Below are 22,500 nucleotides of genomic sequence, written 5' to 3'. Positions count from 1 at the left end.
GAGTTGCTCGATTTAGGCCTGCGCAGTGCTAAATTGCCCACATTTTGGCAACCATAAAGCCAATTTAAATCCAGACGAGCGTATGTGCAGATGTAAATAAGCATTCTTAGTACTTAGTTCCACAAATTGGTAATCATTTAGCCCTTTTAGGGTCAGAAACCCATGTGCTGATGTTATTAAGCCTATGCAGGGGGGGGGATACTACATTTCGGCAGCCATATAGCCTATGCAGGGCCAACCAAACGTATGTGCAGCGCTATAATTAGGCCTAGAACTCAATGCCATATGATGGTATTTTTCTGATTCGATCCTTACCCTAACCATAACCCCCGTAGTTAACTAAATTATGTTTACGACTTCATAAATAGTACCGGAATGTAAAAAGATCTTCAATTTACAATTACGGCTTTATATATTGGGTAAAAATTTATTTGCATTAGTATGCAAGCAACTAAAACTTCTACAAATAAATGCTGTCGAACGCAATCTCTATAAAAGAGCTATTTCCGAGGTTATAATGTAACACCGTTTCAATGCACTATGTATACGAACATATGCCAGCTGTTTTATAATGTATTTAATTTTGACAAACAAAAAACTTTTGAATGTCGAAAATTATAAAAAAACACACACCAAATAATATAGGTATTGAGGTAGTCAATGAGGAATGTTAATTTAAGAAACATAATAAACATCAGCAATATACATTGTAACATTATACGCCTTTCTATAAACATACACTCATTTTTGTGATAAAACAATACTCATTTAGATATTAATGGCGGCCATCTTGAACGCCATATTGGATGCCTTGGTCTTCTATATGCGAAATTAAGTTTTAAAAAAGCAGCACTACTGCAACACTTTAAATAAATGTTTATATTCAGAAAAGATTTTGTTAAAAGAATCAACATTTTAATAAAAGTTTTCTTTTCTCTTAAGCTCGGTCAATTAATCAATTTGAAGGAACTCATGGTTGCCATGACAACAAAAAACCTTTCTCGAGGAATATTTTTATGAATTTTAAAAGGTTCACTTTCAACACCTTAGAAGTCATTAAAAGTCACTAAGCAATGCCTTTATTCAGGTCGCACTACATAGTACCACAGTACCACAACTATACATTAACACAATTAGGCTAATGGCGGCCATCTTGGATTTGGCGGCCATGTTGGATGAATCCAGAGTGGGAGTTGAGCTATATTAAAGCAAACACCTGGCCTCAATATCACGAAAATACTTAATTCAAATCTCAAGTATCAACTCATTTCACCATATAAAGCATAATTTTCTTCAAAATCTTCCTTGTTTTAAACTTTTTGAAAACATATTTTTTACAGAATTTGTTGATAAAAAGATTTTTTCAATATTTCAAAGAAAACTAATTCTAGAGCAATAAATATACTTGAGTATTTTATAAAGAATACACAATTGTACTCATATACATTTTTGGCTGTAGAATAGATTTCCCTTGGAATTCGACCAAAGGTTTTTTTCAGCATATTCTATGATAGAATGTGCTTATAAAACTGTAAAAACATATATGATTTTTACTAAATTTTGATGCTATGTGGTAAAATGTGTTGAAACTGAGCTTGAGATTTGACTTAAGTATTTTCGTGATATTGGGGCCAGAAACGCGGTTACTATTTATGGTATGAATACAACATGTCAGCTTATATTTTTTAGTATGAGAAAGTGTAATACAAAAATGACATACTCTTACTAACAATACAAACAAAGCATATTTAAAATCAAAGTGTATTTCTTTTCAGGAACACGAGTTCGTGTATCCCGATGGTAATTCTGATTAACCTTTTATTTTAAGAGATATTCATAATCTAAACTATGATAAAATAAAATGAAATTCAAATGGTGACCAAAAATACGCTTTAATTCTTCATTGGTCTACTTGCTACATTTAAGCCAAGAATGTCATAATTATAGGCACTACGTTTTGTGTACGGTCACCCTTGCGATTATCAGCTCCTTTGTAACTTCATAGCTTAGTAAAGTTTCGTCGTTACGTATTCTTCAGATTAGAAAATACCAACCAACCCTCCCCTAGCTTCATGCACTATTTTTTATTTATATATGTATATTTTGAACTTGCTTGGTTCGAAAATAGTACGGGCTTTGGGAAGCGACAGATACATTCATTGATGTACGTATTGGTACTGGTGACATTTCTTGACGTCGCGGCCATTTTTTCGGCCAGATACTACTTCATTTGCAATTCACTTATTATTTCGCACGAGTATAGTATTTTAAGGAAACAAATTACTGAATTCGAAAGCATAGACATGGGTTTGCAACTATCTTACGCGGATGGGATGTCAACGACAAAAACATCTTTGTGTAATGAAACAATCTCTGGACCTTTATGTTTTCAGAGCGGTTGTTGTTCATTTTTACATTTGACATTGAAAGCAGAAGTTTGTGAATAGAACTAGATAAGAAAGTAAAAATGGTTTATAGAAACCTTTAGCCGAATATTAAAATCTATAACCCACAAACCTCGAGTACATATAGGGGTTGTACCATCCAATTGTCCGCCAGCTGCACATGTCCTTATTAAATTGCCATTAGTATGGATGTGGCCTCCTGCACATGTGTACATAACTGTCGTGTTGTAAGCAATCGTTGCCCCAGAATCTTTTGAAGCGTCGTCTACGTCCGGCACAGCGCAGGTTACTATGATAACGAGAGTATAACAAACAATAATACTTCGCATGCAGATTAATACTATACTTAATTGCTCCTATTTACTTAGTTCACTTCAAATACCTTGAGGGACTGTAACAGATGGCATATTGACATATTTTGTTATAACTTATTTAAACTGATTTGTTTCATTTATGTGTTTGCATTACCACCAAACGACAACAGAAAGTCTCCTTTGACATACAGTCAAGCTAACTACCATTCAATATTTATAGCTTTTTATATATATTTTCAGAGCAAGTAAGCGCCGCCTGATGTGCGGTTATAGTATAATGTTGAATATAATGTCTGAATGGAATTACACGTAAACTGTTAATTTAAATTATACATGTTAAAATTAAGGTTCAGAATATTCAGGTTGAATATTTATTTATTAAAATGTGTATTAATCTAAATAACATTGCCGGTTAACATCCCTAACGCTACGTTTAATGTAGTTTTAATCAGTATGTATCTATTTTGTTATGAAATCCAAACTTGCTTCTGAATGACATTGGGAGTTGTTCGATAGGGTCCGTCGCCAAAACCATTACTTTAAAATTTAACGAGACAAAACGTGAGAACGTTTATCATGAGATCTTTAGTATGGTTTTGACCTATGATCTACTTCCTGCGCGCCAACATAGCTCAAATTAATGCTACAATCAATAGAAATAAGATTCCAATTTTTATTATAACACACTTATACATAAAGGCAATTATTGACACAATGTTGGCTTATTAGATTATATGAAACTTTAAGTACTAAATAGTGATAGGATTAGGTTTTAAGTATTTTCTCTATTGTAATTCATTTCAGAATTGATCTTGGACGCCTTATTGAGCTTGATATGGTCATAATGTTCTATAATAACATTAATGTTTACTGTTTCAAGATAACAATGCTGACTTCTGAACAAATGTCAAACCCACTGCACAAAATTAAACGAAATTTGTTTTATTTTCGTACTCTTTGGGCCATCTTGACATAATGTTGGCTTATTAGATTCTAGGGTTTGTGGGGGCTGTATATGTGCTGTAAGGCACTGCTGTTAAGGTACCGCAATATGTGTATAAAGAACCCTTATTTGAATGATAAACATTTAGTATTGTTTCAAATATTCTTATTTAGTATATTAACAATATAATATTTATCATATAAACTACGACAGCAATTAAAGTTAAAATCAAATGATGTACAAGAAATTCGTTTTAAATCATGAGCGGTCCAGTTTTATTTTAATTGAATTTTGCGCGGACTGTTTTGTACGAAAACAACTGATTTGGCTGACAAAATGAAGAAACCATTGAATGAGAATGTGAGACTTGGGTTGCTGTATATTATTCTGCAACGGTAAGCCTTCACTAAACAAAACAGTTTAATTTAAGCTAATAAGGTCTTTATTGTTCACATTTTAAGATGAAAGCATTGTTTGTGCATGTAAAAACATGTTTTTCACAAACCAGTACCCGTATTTGAAAATAACGTTAATTTTGTTTAAATTCTATGGTCATCATCGAAGCCATATTGTGATTCGTATGGTCAAACTGCATTATTTAAAATCAATCCCGCAATTCATTCCTTTAATAATGCAGTTTGACCATACGAATCACAATATGGCTTCGAAGATGACCATAGAATTAATGACATCAACCCCGCAATTCATCACTTATATTTACACCAATAATCCATAAATGATTATTTTATTCAAGAATGGTTAAAGAAATAATTCATTTCATTAAAGAAAACCAATCATCCTACCCATTCTGTAAAAAGAACGACCCGACTGTAACCGGAAACATTTTTTTTCAAATGACGTCACAATAAAGCGGGAAAAGATCAAACGCTTGAGATCTCTTTTAAACGTAAAATTTAAACACTTATGGTAAAAATACATTTAAAACATAATCAATTAACACTTTCTAAAATGTTGATTTATATTTTACGGGACCTGCTGACACAATAATAACAATAAAATGATCAATTGATTTCATGTATATTGTTATGCGATGAATTGCGATCCGAAACGTTTTCGGTACGTCCTGCTGCCATCTTAGATTTTGATTTTTATCTTGTCCAAAATAATATTCGTTTTTGCGCAGTATCAAATAATTTAAATCTGTTTCTTATTCAATCCGTATTTAAACGTTCAGCATGAAATATTGTTTATGTTAATTAAATAGTAAGTTTAGAATTTAAGAGGGTCTTGTTTTGTGTAAAACTCTAATAAGTTGTATGTTAGGGATATTTTATTATTTTTTGTTGTACAATATATCTAATTCCAAACAAGACAGGCGCTAAATAACCAACTAAATAACTCAAATGACTTAAATCTGGCGGGTTTTTCACGAGAGTCTTTAATTTTTAAATGATTTAGCAATCTCATTTGCCGAATTATGATAATTTGATAATACACATGTTTCAAATCATGGGACAACGCTGATAAGTGCTTTGTTTTTATATATTCATCTACAATAATAACACCACAACAAACAATTCTACTACTTAATTAGTTACCAATCGATCTTATTAGGTTCCAAGTTTCAAGTTTAATTATAATAAACCAGAAGGTCGTAGACCCATGAGGCATACAGTGCACAATGGTAACAAATACAAACAAATATGCACGTGTGCGGTAACATTATACTGATAAATATTAAACAAAATTACATTTAGAACATGGATACATTTATAAATCAACTGTTCGAGTTATTTTACACTTACTTTTCCGAGTGTTATAAAACATCCCCCCTTTCAAAGTGCGAAAATGTAATTGCCTACAGCGTATAAAGGAAAGATATTAAGGTAAATAAGTTTGAAATGCATACATACATGTATGCATTTTTTAAATGTTCGGTGGGGTACCTTCAACTTCTCTGCCAACAGTTATTTCAATTGCGGCTCTGACGGAGGGGTGAAAATCAAAAGATTTTGCTACTAATTTACACCCCCTTTTTTGTTTTATCTAAGTTTTATGTAGCCAATCGGATATCGTTGTATGAAAACAACCACATATAGAATTTATAAATTCAATTCAAGTAAGGTACAACCATATGATTGACTAAGTTTCGTATTGAATAAAACCCGTCATCAACTATCAACGAAGGCCAAGTACGCAACGTTTGGGGGAAGGAGGTCAGTTATTAACTTTAAAATTTGTTCCGTTATTCGCTGAACAGAATAAAATGACTCATGGGGTCAATATATAACGGGGTCAAAACGTTAAATTAAACACACTAAAATATTAAGCATTGCATATTGTGATTGATACTTGCGTTTAGACTGATTATAAATGAACACCCTCATCTTGTAAAGGGTTGCTATAGTTCACACACACGCTCTCACATGCACAAGCATATACGCCCACACGCATGCACGCACGCAAGTAGCACACGCATTATAAGATAAAATATATATTCCATATGGATAAAATGAAGATCTTAAATTTTATGTTATAAGTGCAGTAAAATGCTATTCAATTGTGTTAATCAACGCGTTGTTTGTTGTCACACATAACGTGTTATTCTGTTTTCCTGACATTATCCCGCACTCATAGTATCTTTTGCGTCAAGCAATTTCATGAAACAGCTTTCAGCGTTGCATTCAATGCCCATTATACAGAAGCCAGCATAGCAACCTTTTCCCTGACTCAAAGTCTCTGCTGTGCGTACAAGCATAATGTCATAAATTGATAAATGTGGTGTGTGTGTGTGTCTGTGCGTGTGCGTGTGCGTGTGCGTGTGTGCGTGCGTGTGTGTGTGCGTATGTGTGAGAGTGTGCGTGTGTGTGCGTGCGTGCGCTCGTGTGTGTATGTTGTGCGTGTGTGGGTGTGTGTGTGTGTGTGTGTGTGTGTGTGTGTGTGTGAGCTACAACAACCTTAAACAAAATGAGCTAATAGAAACTAATAAATGTGTTCATTTATAAAATGTGCAAACCTGATTGAACTATGCATACTACTCTATGTATATTATACATACAACCTCATAAAGGCCAAATGACAAAAATGTTGTTTCATTAATAAATAATTTGTGTTGAAGTTGGACTTCTTTAATCATCATCATTGTAAATACTTAAACACAAATGGTCCTAAGTGTTACAAAGGGTATAAAAACATTTTATTAATTAACAAGATCAACATATAACCTCTTAATTCATGCAAATTATGATGTACATGTGTATTAGAGAATCAAGTATAAATACGTAAATAGCGCCCTTTTTGAAATCCAAATTGGGCATCCAAAATAATGTTATATTCTTCACAATTCTTTTCTGCACGCTTAGACATTACAGTGATAAATAGTTCCTTTAAACTACAGTTATTCCCATGTAATCATTTACATCAAAGTTTGAATGTTATTTTTGGAGAGAAATACTATTGATTACTTCAATCCTTTGTTCAGGGATGTAACCCGAATTCAATATTAGTAACAAAAACACATGTATTTGAAGAAAAAATATCTGCGGTTTTGAAAATATATGTATGTATAGATTATCTTTGACATAGGCAGCACATAATTACCTCATTTCAATGATCATGTTTCCAAAACGTTAAGACGCCAAGGGTGACACACGAATTCAAAATGATAAACAAATAACTAAATTACTAAATGCGAATGTTTCGACTTAGGTTTGCAATTATTCTGTGAGGATGACGAGCGTACGATAAATATCATACTTGTGTAACAGGTAGCCGAATAATTATACCTAATTCCCACATACCTCGGGTACAAGTTGGGGAAGTACCATCCAATTGGCCGTTAGCTTGACATTTCCTTATTAAATTGCCATTAGTATGGATGTGACCCACTGCACATGTGTACGTAACTGTCGTGTTGTAAACTATCTTTGCCCAAGAATCTTTGGAACCGTCATCTACGTCAGGTACAGTGCAGACTACTGTGATTACAAACATAAAACAAAAAATAGCAACTTTGTTCTTACACTTCAAATCTTAAACATGACTTAAACAGATCACTTGTTGGCGATATTGTTTCTTAATTTGTTCAAATTGTTTTGTTAAATTTATGTATGTGCATAAACACCATACGGAAAGAGAAAATCTCATTGAAATACAATCAAGCTTAATATCAATTAGCAATTAGTAAAATAAACACAGCCTGGTGTATGTTCATATTATGATTTTAAATGTTATTTATTGATGGAAGTTCTTGTTTAGTGTATAATAAACATGTCAAATTTAAATCATCTTCGGTGTAACTTAATTGAAATGAGTATCAAAGTTTTTCTTTAAAAATATCCATCACGCTTCATATAAGTTAACATGAGTTTTAACAATAATATCAGAGCTTTTCATAGTGCCATTATGCAATGTAGCTCCCTGGTATTACATTTATTTTTGGAGATGTTATATTCGGTTGTTGTTATACGCTACGTTACGTAAATTAACACTTCGAAAAATCATTACCTTAACAATATGCTACGTATTTATAACTTAATCTTGCTTCTGAATGACGCACTTAAAACGGAATGATACCGTAAGCTGTTCGGAGGATTCAGTCGCCAAAAACGTTACTTTTGAATTTAACACGCCGATTGGCGCCAGTCAATTGACTCCTATATTCTAGAGTACAGGCTACCATAACAGATGTATAAATAAATAGACGAATCAGAGAATTGAACTAGTTAAACAAACACATATTGTCTGACTTAATATTTTGTTTGCATATATGTCTTCCTTATGTTATTAACAGAGGTGTAAGCACTTACAAAGTGAAATTTATCTTCCACAGCAACAGTATCGCGAAAGACAAAATTTCACTATTTGATACAGATCCCGCGCAATTCCAAAAACTTTTCCGTGTATTCAACATTTATTCATCTTAAGCCAAAATTCATTTCTTTAGACGGTATTAAAAGATTTATTTAATCGACAAACATAACGTATAATCTTTTCTCTCCATGGATACCAAATCAGAAAAGAGCCTCAGTTTTGGACTACTACTACTTCTATTACTACTACTACTACTACTACTACTACTACTACTACTACTACTACTACTACTACTACTACTACTACTACTACTACTACTACTACTACTACTACTTCTACTACTACTACTACTACTGACGTTGACGTCATTTCCTGTTTATATTATACATACAACCTCATGAAGGCCAAATGACAAAAATGTTGTTTCATTAATAAATAATTTGTGTTGAATTTGGACTTCTTTAATCATCACCATTGTAACAATTGTAAATACTTAAACACAAATGGTCCTAAGTGTTACAAAGGGTATAAAACATTTTATTAAGTAAACAAGAACAACATATAACCTCTTAATTCATGCAAATTATGATGTACATGTGTATTAGAGAATCAAGTATAAATACGTAAAAAGCGCCCTTTTTGAAATCCAAATTCGGCATCCAAAATAATGTTATATTCTTCACAATTCTTTTCTGCACGCTTAGACATTACAGTGATAAATAGTTCCTTTAAACTACAGTTATTCCCATGTAATCATTTGCATCAAAATTTGAATGTTATTTTTGGAGAGAAATACTATTGATTACTTCAATCCTTTGTTCAGGGATGTAACCCGAATTCAATATTAGTAACAAAAACACATGTATTTGAAGAAAAAATATCTGCGGTTTTGAAAATATATGTATGTATAGATTATCTTTGACATAGGCAGCACATAATTACCTCATTTCAATGATCATATTACAAAAACGTAAAGACGCCAAGGGTGACACACGAATTCAAAATGATTAACAAATAACTAAATTACTAAATGCGAATGTTTCGACTTAGGTTTGCAATTATTCTGTGAGGATGACGAGCGTACGATAAATATCATACTTGTGTAACAGGTAGCCGAATAATTATACCTAATTCCCACATACCTCGGGTACAAGTTGGGGAAGTACCATCCAATTGGCCGTTAGCTTGACATTTCCTTATTAAATTGCCATTAGTATGGATGTGACCCACTGCACATGTGTAAGTTACTGTCGTGTTGTAAACGATCGTTGCCCAAGAATCTTTTGAAGCGTCATCTACGTCAGGTACAGTGCAGACTACTGTGATTACAAACATAAAACAAAAAATAGCAACTTTGTTCTTACACTTCAAATCTTAAACATGACTTAAACAGATTACTTGTTGGCGATATTGTTTCTTAATTTGTTCAAATTGTTTCGTTAAATTTATGTATGTGCATAAACACCATACGGAAAGAGAAAGTCTCATTGAAATACAATCAAGCTTAATATCAATTAGCAATTAGTAAAATAAACACAGCCTGGTGTATGTTCATATTATGATTTTAAATGTTATTTATTGATGGAAGTTCTTGTTTAGTGTATAATAAACCCTTGGAATTCGACCAAAGGTTTTTTTCAGCATATTCTATGATAGAATGTGCTTATAAAACTGTAAAAACATATATGATTTTTACTAAATTTTGATGCTATGTGGTAAAATGTGTTGAAACTGAGCTTGAGATTTGACTTAAGTATTTTCGTGATATTGGGGCCAGAAACGCGGTTACTATTTATGGTATGAATACAACATGTCAGCTTATATTTTTTAGTATGAGAAAGTGTAATACAAAAATGACATACTCTTACTAACAATACAAACAAAGCATATTTAAAATCAAAGTGTATTTCTTTTCAGGAACACGAGTTCGTGTATCCCGATGGTAATTCTGATTAACCTTTTATTTTAAGAGATATTCATAATCTAAACTATGATAAAATAAAATGAAATTCAAATGGTGACCAAAAATACGCTTTAATTCTTCATTGGTCTACTTGCTACATTTAAGCCAAGAATGTCATAATTATAGGCACTACGTTTTGTGTACGGTCACCCTTGCGATTATCAGCTCCTTTGTAACTTCATAGCTTAGTAAAGTTTCGTCGTTACGTATTCTTCAGATTAGAAAATACCAACCAACCCTCCCCTAGCTTCATGCACTATTTTTTATTTATATATGTATATTTTGAACTTGCTTGGTTCGAAAATAGTACGGGCTTTGGGAAGCGACAGATACATTCATTGATGTACGTATTGGTACTGGTGACATTTCTTGACGTCGCGGCCATTTTTTCGGCCAGATACTACTTCATTTGCAATTCACTTATTATTTCGCACGAGTATAGTATTTTAAGGAAACAAATTACTGAATTCGAAAGCATAGACATGGGTTTGCAACTATCTTACGCGGATGGGATGTCAACGACAAAAACATCTTTGTGTAATGAAACAATCTCTGGACCTTTATGTTTTCAGAGCGGTTGTTGTTCATTTTTACATTTGACATTGAAAGCAGAAGTTTGTGAATAGAACTAGATAAGAAAGTAAAAATGGTTTATAGAAACCTTTAGCCGAATATTAAAATCTATAACCCACAAACCTCGAGTACATATAGGGGTTGTACCATCCAATTGTCCGCCAGCTGCACATGTCCTTATTAAATTGCCATTAGTATGGATGTGGCCTCCTGCACATGTGTACATAACTGTCGTGTTGTAAGCAATCGTTGCCCCAGAATCTTTTGAAGCGTCGTCTACGTCCGGCACAGCGCAGGTTACTATGATAACGAGAGTATAACAAACAATAATACTTCGCATGCAGATTAATACTATACTTAATTGCTCCTATTTACTTAGTTCACTTCAAATACCTTGAGGGACTGTAACAGATGGCATATTGACATATTTTGTTATAACTTATTTAAATTGATTTGTTTCATTTATGTGTTTGCATTACCACCAAACGACAACAGAAAGTCTCCTTTGACATACAGTCAAGCTAACTACCATTCAATATTTATAGCTTTTTATATATATTTTCAGAGCAAGTAAGCGCCGCCTGATGTGCGGTTATAGTATAATGTTGAATATAATGTCTGAATGGAATTACACGTAAACTGTTAATTTAAATTATACATGTTAAAATTAAGGTTCAGAATATTCAGGTTGAATATTTATTTATTAAAATGTGTATTAATCTAAATAACATTGCCGGTTAACATCCCTAACGCTACGTTTAATGTAGTTTTAATCAGTATGTATCTATTTTGTTATGAAATCCAAACTTGCTTCTGAATGACATTGGGAGTTGTTCGATAGGGTCCGTCGCCAAAACCATTACTTTAAAATTTAACGAGACAAAACGTGAGAACGTTTATCATGAGATCTTTAGTATGGTTTTGACCTATGATCTACTTCCTGCGCGCCAACATAGCTCAAATTAATGCTACAATCCATAGAAATAAGATTCCAATTTTTATTATAACACACTTATACATAAAGGCAATTATTGACACAATGTTGGCTTATTAGATTATATGAAACTTTAAGTACTAAATAGTGATAGGATTAGGTTTTAAGTATTTTCTCTATTGTAATTCATTTCAGAATTGATCTTGGACGCCTTATTGAGCTTGATATGGTCATAATGTTCTATAATAACATTAATGTTTACTGTTTCAAGATAACAATGCTGACTTCTGAACAAATGTCAAACCCACTGCACAAAATTAAACGAAATTTGTTTTATTTTCGTACTCTTTGGGCCATCTTGACATAATGTTGGCTTATTAGATTCTAGGGTTTGTGGGGGCTGTATATGTGCTGTAAGGCACTGCTGTTAAGGTACCGCAATATGTGTATAAAGAACCCTTATTTGAATGATAAACATTTAGTATTGTTTCAAATATTCTTATTTAGTATATTAACAATATAATATTTATCATATAAACTACGACAGCAATTAAAGTTAAAATCAAATGATGTACAAGAAATTCGTTTTAAATCATGAGCGGTCCAGTTTTATTTTAATTGAATTTTGCGCGGACTGTTTTGTACGAAAACAACTGATTTGGCTGACAAAATGAAGAAACCATTGAATGAGAATGTGAGACTTGGGTTGCTGTATATTATTCTGCAACGGTAAGCCTTCACTAAACAAAACAGTTTAATTTAAGCTAATAAGGTCTTTATTGTTCACATTTTAAGATGAAAGCATTGTTTGTGCATGTAAAAACATGTTTTTCACAAACCAGTACCCGTATTTGAAAATAACGTTAATTTTGTTTAAATTCTATGGTCATCATCGAAGCCATATTGTGATTCGTATGGTCAAACTGCATTATTTAAAATCAATCCCGCAATTCATTCCTTTAAAAATGCAGTTTGACCATACGAATCACAATATGGCTTCGAAGATGACCATAGAATTAATGACATCAACCCCGCAATTCATCACTTATATTTACACCAATAATCCATAAATGATTATTTTATTCAAGAATGGTTAAAGAAATAATTCATTTCATTAAAGAAAACCAATCATCTTACCCATTCTGTAAAAAGAACGACCCGACTGTAACCGGAAACATTTTTTTTCAAATGACGTCACAATAAAGCGGGAAAAGATCAAACGCTTGAGATCTCTTTTAAACGTAAAATTTAAACACTTATGGTAAAAATACATTTAAAACATAATCAATTAACACTTTCTAAAATGTTGATTTATATTTTACGGGACCTGCTGACACAATAATAACAATAAAATGATCAATTGATTTCATGTATATTGTTATGCGATGAATTGCGATCCGAAACGTTTTCGGTACGTCCTGCTGCCATCTTAGATTTTGATTTTTATCTTGTCCAAAATAATATTCGTTTTTGCGCAGTATCAAATAATTTAAATCTGTTTCTTATTCAATCCGTATTTAAACGTTCAGCATGAAATATTGTTTATGTTAATTAAATAGTAAGTTTAGAATTTAAGAGGGTCTTGTTTTGTGTAAAACTCTAATAAGTTGTATGTTAGGGATATTTTATTATTTTTTGTTGTACAATATATCTAATTCCAAACAAGACAGGCGCTAAATAACCAACTAAATAACTCAAATGACTTAAATCTGGCGGGTTTTTCACGAGAGTCTTTAATTTTTAAATGATTTAGCAATCTCATTTGCCGAATTATGATAATTTGATAATACACATGTTTCAAATCATGGGACAACGCTGATAAGTGCTTTGTTTTTATATATTCATCTACAATAATAACACCACAACAAACAATTCTACTACTTAATTAGTTACCAATCGATCTTATTAGGTTCCAAGTTTCAAGTTTAATTATAATAAACCAGAAGGTCGTAGACCCATGAGGCATACAGTGCACAATGGTAACAAATACAAACAAATATGCACGTGTGCGGTAACATTATACTGATAAATATTAAACAAAATTACATTTAGAACATGGATACATTTATAAATCAACTGTTTGAGTTATTTTACACTTACTTTTCCGAGTGTTATAAAACATCCCCCCTTTCAAAGTGCGAAAATGTAATTGCCTACAGCGTATAAAGGAAAGATATTAAGGTAAATAAGTTTGAAATGCATACATACATGTATGCATTTTTTAAATGTTCGGTGGGGTATCTTCAACTTCTCTGCCAACAGTTATTTCAATTGCGGCTCTGACGGAGGGGTGAAAATCAAAAGATTTTGCTACTAATTTACACCCCCTTTTTTGTTTTATCTAAGTTTTATGTAGCCAATCGGATATCGTTGTATGAAAACAACCACATATAGAATTTATAAATTCAATTCAAGTAAGGTACAACCATATGATTGACTAAGTTTCGTATTGAATAAAACCCGTCATCAACTATCAACGAAGGCCAAGTACGCAACGTTTGGGGGAAGGAGGTCAGTTATTAACTTTAAAATTTGTTCCGTTATTCGCTGAACAGAATAAAATGACTCATGGGGTCAATATATAACGGGGTCAAAACGTTAAATTAAACACACTAAAATATTAAGCATTGCATATTGTGATTGATACTTGCGTTTAGACTGATTATAAATGAACACCCTCATCTTGTAAAGGGTTGCTATAGTTCACACACACGCTCTCACATGCACAAGCATATACGCCCACACGCATGCACGCACGCAAGTAGCACACGCATTATAAGATAAAATATATATTCCATATGGATAAAATGAAGATCTTAAATTTTATGTTATAAGTGCAGTAAAATGCTATTCAATTGTGTTAATCAACGCGTTGTTTGTTGTCACACATAACGTGTTATTCTGTTTTCCTGACATTATCCCGCACTCATAGTATCTTTTGCGTCAAGCAATTTCATGAAACAGCTTTCAGCGTTGCATTCAATGCCCATTATACAGAAGCCAGCATAGCAACCTTTTCCCTGACTCAAAGTCTCTGCTGTGCGTACAAGCGTAATGTCATAAATTGATAAATGTGGTGTGTGTGTGTGTCTGTGCGTGTGCGTGTGCGTGTGTGCGTGCGTGTGTGTGTGCGTATGTGTGAGAGTGTGCGTGTGTGTGCGTGCGTGCGCTCGTGTGTGTATGTTGTGCGTGTGTGGGTGTGTGTTTGTGTGTGTGTGTGTGTGTGTGTGTGTGTGTGTGTGTGTGTGAGCTACAACAACCCTAAACAAAATGAGCTAATAGAAACTAATAAATGTGTTCATTTATAAAATGTGCAAACCTGATTGAACTATGCATACTACTCTATGTATATTATACATACAACCTCATAAAGGCCAAATGACAAAAATGTTGTTTCATTAATAAATAATTTGTGTTGAAGTTGGACTTCTTTAATCATCATCATTGTAAATACTAAAACACAAATGGTCCTAAGTGTTACAAAGGGTATAAAAACATTTTATTAATTAACAAGATCAACATATAACCTCTTAATTCATGCAAATTATGATGTACATGTGTATTAGAGAATCAAGTATAAATACGTAAATAGCGCCCTTTTTGAAATCCAAATTGGGCATCCAAAATAATGTTATATTCTTCACAATTCTTTTCTGCACGCTTAGACATTACAGTGATAAATAGTTCCTTTAAACTACAGTTATTCCCATGTAATCATTTACATCAAAGTTTGAATGTTATTTTTGGAGAGAAATACTATTGATTACTTCAATCCTTTGTTCAGGGATGTAACCCGAATTCAATATTAGTAACAAAAACACATGTATTTGAAGAAAAAATATCTGCGGTTTTGAAAATATATGTATGTATAGATTATCTTTGACATAGGCAGCACATAATTACCTCATTTCAATGATCATGTTTCCAAAACGTTAAGACGCCAAGGGTGACACACGAATTCAAAATGATAAACAAATAACTAAATTACTAAATGCGAATGTTTCGACTTAGGTTTGCAATTATTCTGTGAGGATGACGAGCGTACGATAAATATCATACTTGTGTAACAGGTAGCCGAATAATTATACCTAATTCCCACATACCTCGGGTACAAGTTGGGGAAGTACCATCCAATTGGCCGTTAGCTTGACATTTCCTTATTAAATTGCCATTAGTATGGATGTGACCCACTGCACATGTGTACGTAACTGTCGTGTTGTAAACTATCTTTGCCCAAGAATCTTTGGAACCGTCATCTACGTCAGGTACAGTGCAGACTACTGTGATTACAAACATAAAACAAAAAATAGCAACTTTGTTCTTACACTTCAAATCTTAAACATGACTTAAACAGATCACTTGTTGGCGATATTGTTTCTCAATTTGTTCAAATTGTTTTGTTAAATTTATGTATGTGCATAAACACCATACGGAAAGAGAAAATCTCATTGAAATACAATCAAGCTTAATATCAATTAGCAATTAGTAAAATAAACACAGCCTGGTGTATGTTCATATTATGATTTTAAATGTTATTTATTGATGGAAGTTCTTGTTTAGTGTATAATAAACATGTCAAATTTAAATCATCTTCGGTGTAACTTAATTGAAATGAGTATCAAAGTTTTTCTTTAAAAATATCCATCACGCTTCATATAAGTTAACATGAGTTTTAACAATAATATCAGAGCTTTTCATAGTGCCATTATGCAATGTAGCTCCCTGGTATTACATTTATTTTTGGAGATGTTATATTTGGTTGTTGTTATACGCTACGTTACGTAAATTAACACTTCGAAAAATCATTACCTTAACAATATGCTACGTATTTATAACTTAATCTTGCTTCTGAATGACGCACTTAAAACGGAATGATACCGTAAGCTGTTCGGAGGATTCAGTCGCCAAAAACGTTACTTTTGAATTTAACACGCCGATTGGCGCCAGTCAATTGACTCCTATATTCTAGAGTACAGGCTACCATAACAGATGTATAAATAAATAGACGAATCAGAGAATTGAACTAGTTAAACAAACACATATTGTCTGACTTAATATTTTGTTTGCATATATGTCTTCCTTATGTTATTAACAGAGGTGTAAGCACTTACAAAGTGAAATTTATCTTCCACAGCAACAGTATCGCGAAAGACAAAATTTCACTATTTGATACAGATCCCGCGCAATTCCAAAAACTTTTCCGTGTATTCAACATTTATTCATCTTAAGCCAAAATTCATTTCTTTAGACGGTATTAAAAGATTTATTTAATCGACAAACATAACGTATAATCTTTTCTCTCCATGGATACCAAATCAGAAAAGAGCCTCAGTTTTGGACTACTACTACTTCTATTACTACTACTACTACTACTACTACTACTACTACTACTACTACTACTACTACTACTACTACTACTACTACTACTACTACTACTACTTCTGCTGCTACTACTTCTACTACTACTACTACTACTACTACTACTACTACTACTACTACTTCTACTACTACTACTACTACTACTACTACTACTACTACTACTACTACTACTACTACTACTTCTACTACTACTACTTCTACTACTACTACTACTACTACTACTACTATACTACTACTACTACTACTACTACTACTACTACTACTACTACTACTACTACTACTACTACTATACTACTACTACTACTACTACTACTACTACTACTACTACTTCTACTACTACTACTACTACTGACGTTGACGTCATTTCCTGTTTATATTATACATACAACCTCATGAAGGCCAAATGACAAAAATGTTGTTTCATTAATAAATAATTTGTGTTGAATTTGGACTTCTTTAATCATCACCATTGTAACAATTGTAAATACTTAAACACAAATGGTCCTAAGTGTTACAAAGGGTATAAAACATTTTATTAAGTAAACAAGAACAACATATAACCTCTTAATTCATGCAAATTATGATGTACATGTGTATTAGAGAATCAAGTATAAATACGTAAAAAGCGCCCTTTTTGAAATCCAAATTGGGCATCCAAAATAATGTTATATTCTTCACAATTCTTTTCTGCACGCTTAGACATTACAGTGATAAATAGTTCCTTTAAACTACAGTTATTCCCATGTAATTATTTGCATCAAAATTTGAATGTTATTTTTGGAGAGAAATACTATTGATTACTTCAATCCTTTGTTCAGGGATGTAACCCGAATTCAATATTAGTAACAAAAACACATGTATTTGAAGAAAGAATATCTGCGGTTTTGAAAATATATGTATGTATAGATTATCTTTGACATAGGCAGCACATAATTACCTCATTTCAATGATCATATTACAAAAACGTAAAGACGCCAAGGGTGACACACGAATTCAAAATGATTAACAAATAACTAAATTACTAAATGCGAATGTTTCGACTTAGGTTTGCAATTATTCTGTGAGGATGACGAGCGTACGATAAATATCATACTTGTGTAACAGGTAGCCGAATAATTATACCTAATTCCCACATACCTCGGGTACAAGTTGGGGAAGTACCATCCAATTGGCCGTTAGCTTGACATTTCCTTATTAAATTGCCATTAGTATGGATGTGACCCACTGCACATGTGTACGTTACTGTCGTGTTGTAAACGATCGTTGCCCAAGAATCTTTTGAAGCGTCATCTACGTCAGGTACAGTGCAGACTACTGTGATTACAAACATAAAACAAAAAATAGCAACTTTGTTCTTACACTTCAAATCTTAAACATGACTTAAACAGATTACTTGTTGGCGATATTGTTTCTTAATTTGTTCAAATTGTTTCGTTAAATTTATGTATGTGCATAAACACCATACGGAAAGAGAAAGTCTCATTGAAATACAATCAAGCTTAATATCAATTAGCAATTAGTAAAATAAACACAGCCTGGTGTATGTTCATATTATGATTTTAAATGTTATTTATTGATGGAAGTTCTTGTTTAGTGTATAATAAACATGTCAAATTTAAATCATCTTCGGTGTAACTTAATTGAAATGAGTATCAAAGTTTTTCTTTAAAAATATCCATCACGCTTCATATAAGTTAACATGAGTTTTAACAATAATATCAGAGCTTTTCATAGTGCCATTATGCAATGTAGCTCCCTGGTATTACATTTATTTTTGGAGATGTTATATTCGGTTGTTGTTATACGCTACGTTACGTAAATTAACACTTCGAAATATCATTACCTTAACAGTATGCTACGTATTTATAACTTAATCTTGCTTCTGAATGACGCACTTAAAACGGAATGATACCGTGAGCTGTTCGGTGAATTCAGTCGCCAAAAACGTTACTTTTGAATTTAACACGCCGATTGGCGCCAGTCAATTGACTCCTATATTCTAGAGTACAGGCTACCATTCTACTTCTATTACTACTACTACTACTACTACTACTACTACTACTACTACTACTACTACTACTACTACTACTACTACTACTACTACTACTACTACTACTATCTCTTCCTCTTTTACTACCACTACTACTATTTTTGACTAAATGTCAAGGTCAGTGTACCAATTTGATAGAAATTCAGTCTTTCGACCATCATCAGGTGTACAAACATTCTATAACTAAGACTACTAGTACATGTGATATTTTTAGAAATCATACTTTTAAACATTTTGCTTTCGCTTTTTTAATATTTCATGCTTGATGTGGAATTATTTTGATCCCCGTAATTAATGTTGCTTAAGTGATCACTATGCTTGTATTGTTATATGAGATTTACGCATTCACTTTCATGCTTCTTCCTTTCAGATTGATACGCATTTTCGATTATACTGTTTTCTATCTAAACAATTATTACGTCTGTTCGCTTTGTATGCTTGATTAATGTATGTACAACAAATTACTATTATGCATTTCTCTATCAAACTCTACCGAAACGGAGAATTGAAAGGTGATTTTTACTACATATAACTCCAACATCTTCTCTATGTCCACAGTTATGCTGTCCCCATGGTCTGAGCATACACAAGTTGATCACAGTCTCGTTTCCTTCGCACATAACATCGTCCAGCCATATCGGGCCATTACCTGCACCGAAATAGGCTTCCGAAAGTACCGCCACATTGTCCCTGGAATTGAATAAGTTTGATAAAGAAATAATTTACCCTTTCCGCTCATGCTGTATGCAACTGATGCTCAAAGTATGTAAACTTGCATTTGATTTTTATTCTTGGATTGACATATATCTTTTCATTGTTTTTTTTTTCATTTGTGTATCCCAAAATGCCAATTAATTTAGAACTTTAACATAAATAAGATATTAAAGCGATGACAATATTTTTTAAAATAGAAATAAATGTTTAATCAAGAAATATTTCAACAAGTTTGATTTGTTTTTATCCTTTACATGTACATATTTAGCAAACTAGCTTACGTATCATATCCGAGCTGTCGACATACGACCTTGGCAAAGTTTATGTCTATACCATCATCACAGATCGTACCCCATGTGCCATTGTGAAATACCTCAACACGTCCCTCTAATTGCATTGTACCGTTACGTAGTCTAATAGCATTTGCACCTATAGAAGAAAAAAATGCTTTGTAATTTCAATTCTGACTTGGCTTCTAAAGTTTTAACATTTGATTGTGAAAAGCTTTCGCAAGTCCCTCCTATTGCCGATATACATTCGAATATGTCGATAGTGCCTGAAAAATGCCAATATTGCAATTATATTCAAGAGTGCCTATGATAAATTGACCATTCTAACAGAACTCGCAACCATTGTCCCTAAAGAAAAAACACAATTACTACAAACGCCGCAATGCGACCAGGTTTTCAATGAGCCCAATAAGAAGGTTTGTACACTTTTAACCAGTGGTGAATAAGCATGGAGATAGACATGTGTAACGATATGTACTCTACTGTACTTTATATGCGTCTCTACTTTGTCGGCCGGACAAGTCAAAGTTTTGGGCATTTCGTGTTCTTTTGACCTTTTACCTACTGACATCGGTCTTGGACGCGGCGCGCCAATTACTCCTTGTGAATACGTATTTTTTTTTTAAATCAACTTTAGCATGACCAAGTTACAGCCCGGACACAATATAAATTGTTGCATAGCACTCAAGCCACCGGATCACAAACAAACTCCAATTTTATAACCTAGGATTTTCTTCAGTCTTAGCAATATTTTACTTTTCATCAGTGTTTTTTCAAACACAATTCAGAACTGCCCACTGGTACAATCAAAACGGTGAAATTTTCATTTCTATACACTCGGACATAACGGCCATGTTTGACGCAAGGTTGGCATATAAGATTCTATGTAGCTTTAAGATTAGGTCTGAAGTAATCTTTCTATTTAAATGCAAGAAGTAATATTTTGTCGAAATCACTGAATGTGTCTGTAATATCAAATAGATGTCTTAAAACAGTTCTTATATCGTAAACAACTTTCATTTTGTTTAAATTTGGTAAATATCTTACACGCCTTATTGAACTTGGTGGATTGTCAAAATGCTTGTATGATTATATATCATATACTTTTGTATATATATATTTTTTTTTCAATGTTAACAATTTAATTATCATGGTGATTTCTGACTAAATGTCAAAGCCAAAGCACACATTTGAAAGCAAGATATCATTTTGTTATATTTTAAAGCCCATCATTAGCATAACATACATTCCATAACTAAAACTAAAAATTCATGATACTATCCTAAATCCTTCTTTCAAACATATTGCTTTAGCTATCGTGAATATTTTATGATGTTTTAAATGGGATTGTTTTGATATCCAAATGGTCATAAATGTTCCTTAAGAGTTGAATTTCTTAGGCTTGTATTTTACATGAAACATTCGCATTACTTTCTTTGTTTTTCCTATAAATTTGTAAACATTCTCGATTGTACTTACTTTGTATCTTAATGATTTATTATGCTTGTACCCTGTGTATGCGTGATTGATGTTGAACTGTACTATAATATAATTTTTATTGTACTCTTTAAAAATGGAGAAATAAAAGGTGATATATACTACATGTAACTCCGACATCTTGATTGTGTCCGCAGTTGTGCTGTCCCCATGGGCCTGACATACACATGTCGATCACAGTCTCGTTTCCTTGACAAGTAACATCGTCCAGCCAAATCTGACCACTGCCTGCACCGAAATAGGCATGCGAACGTAACGTAACATTGTCACTGAAATTAAGCATCTCTGATACATTAAATTTTAGAAATGCAAACTTTTCATCATTGACTCTTTGCGCTCATACACTATGCAATGATTAAGATAACAGAATTCCATTAAAATGTTTTGTTAAACAATCACTTTAAATGCTCAATGCATAAAGACACTCACTTGATTCCGATTCATGGAATGAAATTTATTTTGCATTCGTGTATCCCATACTTTCAATAGATTTGGAAACTATTGGAATGAACACGTGAAGAAAGCGACGAAAAAGAATTTTAATAAAGCAACAAATGCTTGAACAAGAACTACCTCTTTCTTTCTCTGATTTAATCATTTATCGATTTAGCAAAATAACATACGTAGCATATTCGAGCTGCCGACACACGACCTTGGCAAAGTTT

General features: G+C 32.7%; 1 protein-coding gene across 1 annotated transcript in view; it reads right to left on the bottom strand.

Moving 5' to 3' along the window:
• LOC128237790 (deleted in malignant brain tumors 1 protein-like) overlaps positions 1-22,500 on the bottom strand; it is a 431,829-nt gene that overhangs the window by 26,955 nt on the left and 382,374 nt on the right. Inside the window, exons 28-37 of the mRNA XM_052953374.1 lie at positions 22,459-22,500; positions 21,938-22,104; positions 20,330-20,477; positions 19,858-20,024; positions 18,422-18,598; positions 16,009-16,185; positions 11,095-11,271; positions 9,578-9,754; positions 7,424-7,600; positions 2,518-2,694 (exon numbers count right to left, since the gene is read on the bottom strand). The exon at positions 22,459-22,500 is cut by the window's right edge and continues 106 nt beyond it. Coding sequence (XP_052809334.1) covers positions 2,518-2,694; positions 7,424-7,600; positions 9,578-9,754; positions 11,095-11,271; positions 16,009-16,185; positions 18,422-18,598; positions 19,858-20,024; positions 20,330-20,477; positions 21,938-22,104; positions 22,459-22,500 — 1,586 coding nt within the window. The remainder of the gene's footprint in view (positions 1-2,517; positions 2,695-7,423; positions 7,601-9,577; positions 9,755-11,094; positions 11,272-16,008; positions 16,186-18,421; positions 18,599-19,857; positions 20,025-20,329; positions 20,478-21,937; positions 22,105-22,458) is intronic.

Source organism: Mya arenaria, chromosome 6 (assembly GCF_026914265.1).
Source record: "Mya arenaria isolate MELC-2E11 chromosome 6, ASM2691426v1".
In the NCBI taxonomy this organism is placed as follows: domain Eukaryota; kingdom Metazoa; phylum Mollusca; class Bivalvia; order Myida; family Myidae; genus Mya; species Mya arenaria.
This window is presented reverse-complemented; position numbering and strand designations above follow the sequence as displayed.